Source organism: Sapajus apella, unplaced genomic scaffold (assembly GCF_009761245.1).
Source record: "Sapajus apella isolate SASKATOON/1434 unplaced genomic scaffold, GSC_monkey_1.0 scaffold51, whole genome shotgun sequence".
Lineage (NCBI taxonomy): Eukaryota > Metazoa > Chordata > Mammalia > Primates > Cebidae > Sapajus > Sapajus apella.
In genome coordinates, this window is record NW_022436991.1 from 16,672,309 (window position 1) to 16,678,879 (window position 6,571).

At 57.2% G+C, this 6,571-nt stretch overlaps 1 protein-coding gene and 1 long non-coding RNA gene across 3 annotated transcripts in view; one reads left to right on the forward strand and one right to left on the reverse strand.

The window, feature by feature from the left end:
• Nucleotides 1-1,588, reverse strand: part of LOC116526719 — a 2,278-nt gene extending 690 nt beyond the window's left edge. Inside the window, exon 1 of the long non-coding RNA XR_004258237.1 lies at nucleotides 1,506-1,588. This is a non-coding gene — a long non-coding RNA (uncharacterized LOC116526719). The remainder of the gene's footprint in view (nucleotides 1-1,505) is intronic.
• TGFB1I1 (transforming growth factor beta 1 induced transcript 1) overlaps nucleotides 1-2,876 on the forward strand; it is a 7,167-nt gene extending 4,291 nt beyond the window's left edge. For both annotated transcript variants that reach the window (XM_032243319.1, XM_032243320.1), the window contains exons 8-11: nucleotides 716-889; nucleotides 1,177-1,258; nucleotides 1,541-1,689; nucleotides 2,230-2,876. In XM_032243319.1, the coding sequence (XP_032099210.1) occupies nucleotides 716-889; nucleotides 1,177-1,258; nucleotides 1,541-1,689; nucleotides 2,230-2,496 (672 nt within the window). In that variant the 3' untranslated portion in view covers nucleotides 2,497-2,876. The remainder of the gene's footprint in view (nucleotides 1-715; nucleotides 890-1,176; nucleotides 1,259-1,540; nucleotides 1,690-2,229) is intronic.
• Nucleotides 2,877-6,571: the final 3,695 nt, after the last annotated feature.

Here is a 6,571-nt window from a genome sequence, read left to right on the forward strand (position 1 = left end):
ACCAGGATGGTCTCGATCTCTTGACCTCGTGATCCGCCCGCCTCGGCCTCCCAAAGTGCTGGGATTACAGGCTTGAGCCACCGCGCCCGGCCTCCAGTTAATATTTTTATTCCGAATTTTTAAAATCTGATTTTTTCACTCACTCCCTGTTATTTATTTACTTAGAGAAGAAGTCTCACTTTGTGACCCAGGCTGGAGTGCAGTGGTGCAATTGTGTCTCACTGCAGCCTCCATCTTCTGGGCTCAAGCAATCCTCCCACTTCAGCCTCCTGAGTAGCTGGGACTACAGTTGCCAGCCACCACGCCTGGCTAATTTTATTTATGTATTGTAGAGATGGAGTTTCACCATGTTGTCCGGGCTGGTCTCAAACTCCTGGTCTCAAGCAGTACTCTCACCTCAGCCTCCCGAAGGTTAGAAGTGTGAGCCACCCAGTCCGGCCTTATTCTGATTTTAAAAAATTAAAACGTTTTTATGGGCCCTTAAACGTATTGTGGGCTCCAAGCGCTGTGCCTAGTGTGCCTCACATATAGGTCAATAATGGAGTGCAGCTGGAAGACCGGAGCTGGATCTCCATCGCTTACAGGCTGTGCGATCTTGAACACTGGATCCTTCATTCTGATCGCTCAGAGACTCGAAAAACGTCGTGTAAACCTTGCCTCACTGAGCATGTGGCCGTCAGAGCCGCTCTGACCCCGCCTCACCTCCCACTCACAGGTGGTGACTGCTCTGGGCCGCGCCTGGCACCCCGAACACTTCGTTTGCGGAGGCTGTTCCACCGCCCTGGGAGGCAGCAGCTTCTTCGAGAAGGATGGAGCCCCTTTCTGCCCCGAGTGCTACTTCGAGCGCTTCTCCCCAAGATGTGGCTTCTGCAACCAACCCATCCGACACGTGAGCCCCGCCCCGCCGCACCGAGCCCGCCCGGTCTCACCCGGAAAGCTGTGGGACTGGCCTCCTCCGCATGGGTCCCGCCCCACTCGCACTACCCCATCCCACCCCTACCCTTTGGCAACGTCTACGGCCCCTTGGACTCCACTATTCCTTTCTGACTCCCATTTCCTAGTTAGACCTTCCCCCCAGCCCCCACGCATGCCTTAGGCCAGTCACTCGGGTTCCGCGCGGGAGAGGAAGGCGCGAAGGCACGGAGGCCGCGCTGAGTGTTCCCTCCCTCCCTGCAGAAGATGGTGACCGCCTTGGGCACCCACTGGCACCCAGAGCACTTCTGCTGCGTCAGTTGCGGGGAGCCTTTCGGAGATGAGGGTGAGAGTGGACTCAACTCCCACCTTAAAAGCTGCGGGTCCCCAGCCCCTCTGACCTCCGGAGTCCTCCGGGCATTGGTTTTCCTCCTGCTCTCTTCTGGCCCTGCCTCTCTTTCACAGGCTATAGACCCGAGCTCTCCCGCTCTGCCCTGGCCTAGACCCGTCTCCTCCTTCCCCACGGCTCCCTAGGACTGCCCCTCCTTAAGCCCCAGATCTCAGGTCTCCTGGGTCCCCTGTCCCGGTCGCACCCTTTGCTTTCAGCCCACTCGGTTCCCGCTCCTAGGTTTCCACGAGCGCGAGGGCCGCCCCTACTGCCGCCGGGACTTCCTGCAGCTGTTCGCCCCGCGCTGCCAGGGCTGCCAGGGCCCCATCTTGGATAACTACATCTCGGCGCTCAGCGCGCTCTGGCACCCGGACTGCTTCGTCTGCCGGGTGCGCCCGAGGGGGCAGGGCCTTGGAGGGGAGGGCAAGGGTGCAGGGCTATGGGGCGGGGCCTTGGAGGGGCGGGTTAAAGGTGCATGCTGTGGGGCGGGGCTCGTGTCTACAGTGCAGGGCTGCGGGGCGGGGCCTTGAACGGGGGCGGGGGTCAAGCATGCAGGGCTGCCAGGGCGGGGCCTTGGGGGGCGGCTCAAGGGTACAGGGCTGTGAGGCGTGGCCTTGGAGGAGCGGTAAGGGTACAGAGCTGTGAGGTGAAGCCTTGGAGGGACGGATCAAAGGCGCAGGGCTGTAGGGCGGGGCCTTGGAGGGGCGGGTCAAGGGTGCAGGGCCGTGGCGTGCGGCCTTGGAGGGGCGGGTCACGGGAGGCGCTGCCAGGTGCCTCGGGTGAGGCGAGTTTTCCAGGCAGGGTCAGGTAGCTTCGTGTCTAGGGCCGGCTGCTGGGTCCCCGTACTTCATTCGATAGTAACGCGCGTCGTCTGGCTGGGGCTCCGGCCGCTGACCTGTCTGTCCTCTTTTGCGGCCTCCCTTCCCCAGGAATGCTTCGCTCCCTTCTCGGGAGGCAGCTTTTTCGAGCACGAGGGCCGTCCATTGTGCGAGAACCACTTCCACGCACGGCGCGGCTCGCTGTGCGCCACGTGTGGCCTCCCCGTGACCGGCCGCTGCGTGTCGGCTCTGGGCCGCCGCTTCCACCCGGACCACTTCACATGCACCTTCTGCCTGCGCCCGCTCACCAAGGGCTCTTTCCAGGAGCGCGCCGGCAAGCCCTACTGCCAGCCCTGCTTCCTGAAGCTCTTCGGCTGACAGCCCGCCCGGCTCGCCCCCTCCCCCGGAGGCCGCGCCCTCCCTGAAAAGCCGGGTCCTCCAGACCCCGAGGCCTTGATCTCGGAGGGTGAGCCCCCACTCAATGGAGAGCCCCGCCCCTAAGGTACTCTGAGTCCTCGGGGGGTCAAGTTCAGAAGAGGCCCAGCCAGACCTAAACCCACACGCCCCCAAAGTGGATCGCACACAGAGAGCTCCTGCGCGAGCCTCCACTCTATTCCCACCCTTGAGGGAGCCCCTTGACTAGGGGAAAGTCCTTGCAATTCCAGCGAATCTGAGGCCAGGCCAGGACGCCCTTGCTCCCTGCACCCTCACTGTTCTGTGCACTTTTTCTACCTACATAAACACGCCCATTCCACGTCTCTCTGGTGCTGTCTCTCAATGCGCGCAGGAGCCCGGCCCTGACGCCCCGCCCCCGCGCTGGCTCCGTCCCCGGCCGTCTCTAGGCCACTGCCCGGTGGCTGCAGCGGGATCTGCAGCCTCAGCCCTTGCAAAGTGGCCGCTTCTGCACTTCCTACATCAAGTATCAGATGAGCCTGAGGCTGGAAAGGGCGGCGACCCGCGCAGGACTGTACAAATAGTGGCAGAGCCAGGACAAGAGCTCCAATTGGGACCCCACAGAATCTCCCGCCCTCATTCTTCTGCAGCTCTATTCTTTTGTTTATTTTGTTTTAAGAGATGAGGTCTCACTTTGTCTCCCAGGCTGGAGGGCATTGTTGCCGTAACTCACTACCACCTCGAACCCTTGGGCTCAAGCGGTCTCCCGCCTTGGCCTCCCAAAGTGCTGGGAGTGCAGGTGTGAGCCACTGTGCCTGTCCCTCCCTATAGTCTTGAAATTAGCGCTTATGGTGGCTCACTTCTGTAATTCCAGCACTTTGGGAGGCCTAGGTGAGGGGACCATGATGTCGGGAGTTTGAGACCAGCCTGGCCAACACGGTGAAACCCCATCCCTACTAAAAATACAAAAATTAGCTGGTCATGGTGGCACATGCCTGTAATCCCAGCCACTCAGTAGGCTGGGGCAGGAGAATCGCTTGAACTCGGGAGGCAGAAGTTGCAGTGAGCCAAGATCATGTCACTGCACTACAGCCTGGGTGACAGAGCAAGACTCTGTCCCAAAAAAAATAAATAAAAGAAGGAAATAAGCACTTAATCTGTTCCCCTTCCTGCACCGCCTTTGGTTCCCAGATTTTTCCCCCTATTAAAGGGCCTTTAGGGATGGAGCTGTATGCAGAGTGCCAGCTGTGCCCACCTTTTGGTTCTGGGCACTAAGGTACAACTTCTCTCTTACTGTTGAGCCACAACATCTCAGATCACCTGTATGTTTCATGTAGTCATGGCCCCAACTTAACCCTTTCACACTCCCACCCTCAGGTGTCCCAGTCAAGGCAGAACAATCATCGTGTCTACAGCCATTACTTACTGTCTCTACTGGTCAATCTGCCACTACCTGAGGCTTCTTCTGGCCTAGCCCTGTGCTGGGTGCTGCTGAGTCCAGAGATGAGTCAGGCTCACTGCTCTGCAGAGCCCCAGGCTGAAAAGGCAAATACTTGGGCAGAAGATGACACTTGGTGTGGCCAGGGTGTGACAGAGGGAAGCACTGGGAGCTGTAGAAGCCAGAAGGTGGCTTCTAACCCAGACTGGGAGTCAAGGGATGCTTCCTGGAGGAGTTGACACCTGGGACCTGAGCCAAGTCCCAACAGCGAAGGATGGGGCCAGGGGTTTTCAGGTGTGGAGGATGGGGCCAGGGGTTTTCAGGTGTGGAGGATGGGGCCAGGGGTTTTCAGGTGTGGAGGATGGGGCCAGGGGTTTCAGGTGTGGAGGATGGGGCCAGGGGTTTTCAGGTGTGGAGGATGGGGCCAGGGGTTTCAGGTGTGGAGGAGTTCAGGTTCTATGTAAGTCTCCATGTCCCAGGGTGACCCCCTGGGTCCAGAGTCTAGGCACCTCTGGTGCTGGAAATGATGGGTCCTCAGAGGCCTTTCCAGCTCATCAGGAAGAGCTAGCAGCTGCAGAGACCATGTATGGGCACCAGGAAAAGGTGAGGTGTCCTCGGCCCCAGCCTCTGTCAGGCCCCCGATCGCTTCCTCTCTGAGGCTCCTCTCCTGTGGTCTTCCCTGGTCTCCTGCTCTTCCCCTTCCACATATTGTCCCTGAAGAATGTCCCTCTGGCATGTAACCACTTCTCTATCTTGAGGATGCCCAAATTGGCATTCATTCATTCACCAAATATTTATTGAGCCCTCCTGTGCCAGCCTCTGGGGAGACAATGGGGAACCAAGCAGCTATGCCCCTTGCCCTCAGGGAGCTGAAGTCTAGTAGGGGAGAGAGATGACAGGCAAATACAAAAGTGACACGTATGATGAAGGAGTGGGACCTTCCCAACTGCCTAGCTAAAGCCAACACTTCCCTGGTTTCCGTGCTATGGCCCCTCCCTAGTTCCTTCCTAGCACACAGCGCTCTTGCAAGTAGAAGCTTTTGGTTTTTTGAGACAGAGTCTCACTCTGTCCCCCAGGCTGGAGTGATGTGGTACAGTCTTGGCTCACTGCAACTTCTGCCTCCTGAGGTTAAACCTCCAGGTTCAAGCAATTCTCCTGCCCCAGCCTCCTAAGTAGCTGGGATTACAGGCATGCACCACCACATCTGGCTAATTTTCATATTTTTATTAAAGACATGGTTTCAGCATGTTGGCCAAGCTGGTCTCAAACTCCTGACTTCAGGTGATTCCCCTGCCTCAGCCTCCCAAATTTCTGGGTTCACAGGCATGAGCCACCGTGCCTGGCCCCCGGCTTCCGTCTGACTCTGCAGCTGGAACAGAAGCTCCCGAGAGCAGGCAGTGCGTTTGTTTTGCTGACCATTTTCTCCCTGATTCTAGAACAAGGTCCAGTACATAGCTAGTCTCCATACTTGTTTGTTAATGAAGGAAGGAACCAGGAAGAAAGGAAAGAAAAAGTACAAAGGACGAAATAGAGAATTAAGTTAGGGGAGGTGGGAAGAGATTACTTTCACCAGGTAGTGAAATGTAAGGTCTCTGCGAAGAGCCGAAAGTTGAGAGGGAGCCGTACAAAGCGCCAAGGAGAGCATTCCCGGCAGATAGGCAGCAGGTGCAAAGGACAGGGAGGAGAGAGTCTGATGCCTTGGAAGAAAGAAAAGGCCACTGTGGCTGGATTGGAGCCAGCAATGGGGAGAGCAGGAGGGGGAGATGTCACATGACGGCTGTGGTGAAGAGACCTTATCCGAACTGTCTGCAACACACACGTGTCCTCTGACACTTGGTGCTGGATTTCTCTTAGGCGTTTTAAACTCATCACCCCCTGAGGCAGACACTGCGGGTGCCTCACCCTTATATCTGCATGGCCCACCTTGGAATCATATACAGTTTCCAGACACCCTGACTTGCAGCTCCTCCCGGGGTTTCTTGTCTGAGGCTGCTCTCAGGAGAAGGGAGCGTGCCCCGTGTTCCCAGCACCCTGAAGTGTGTGGGGGCGCTTCTGCAGCTTTTAGCAGTGACAGATACAAACTGGGAAATAATACCCCAACCACGTGGCCCCTGAAGGATCACTGCTATGGGGTGTTCTCAGTGTCTCAGAGTGCCCTTTTTGGGATCAGGCTCCAACTGCTCTTGGTGGTAACCTGTTAAATGACACACCCTCATGCCAGGTGCCGTGGCTCACGTCTGTAATCCCAGCACTTTGGGAGGCCGAGGCAGTTTTGTTCAGGAGTTTTGAGACCAGCCTGGGCAGCATAGTGAAACCCCATCTTTATAAAAAATGCAAAAATCAGCCCAGTGTGCCTGTAAGTTCCAGCTATTTGGAAAACTGAGGTGGAAGGATCCCTTAGGCCCAGGAGGTCAAGGCTGCAGGGTGCTGTGATCACATTACTATACTCCAGCCTTGGCGACAGAATGGGACCCCGTCTTTTTTTTTTTTTTTTTTGAGACGGAGTTTCGCTCTTGTTACCCAGGCTGGAGTGCAATGGTGCGATCTCAGCTCACCACAACCTCCGCCTCCTGGGTTCAGGCAATTCTCCTGCCTCAGCCTCCTGAGTAGCTGGGAATACAG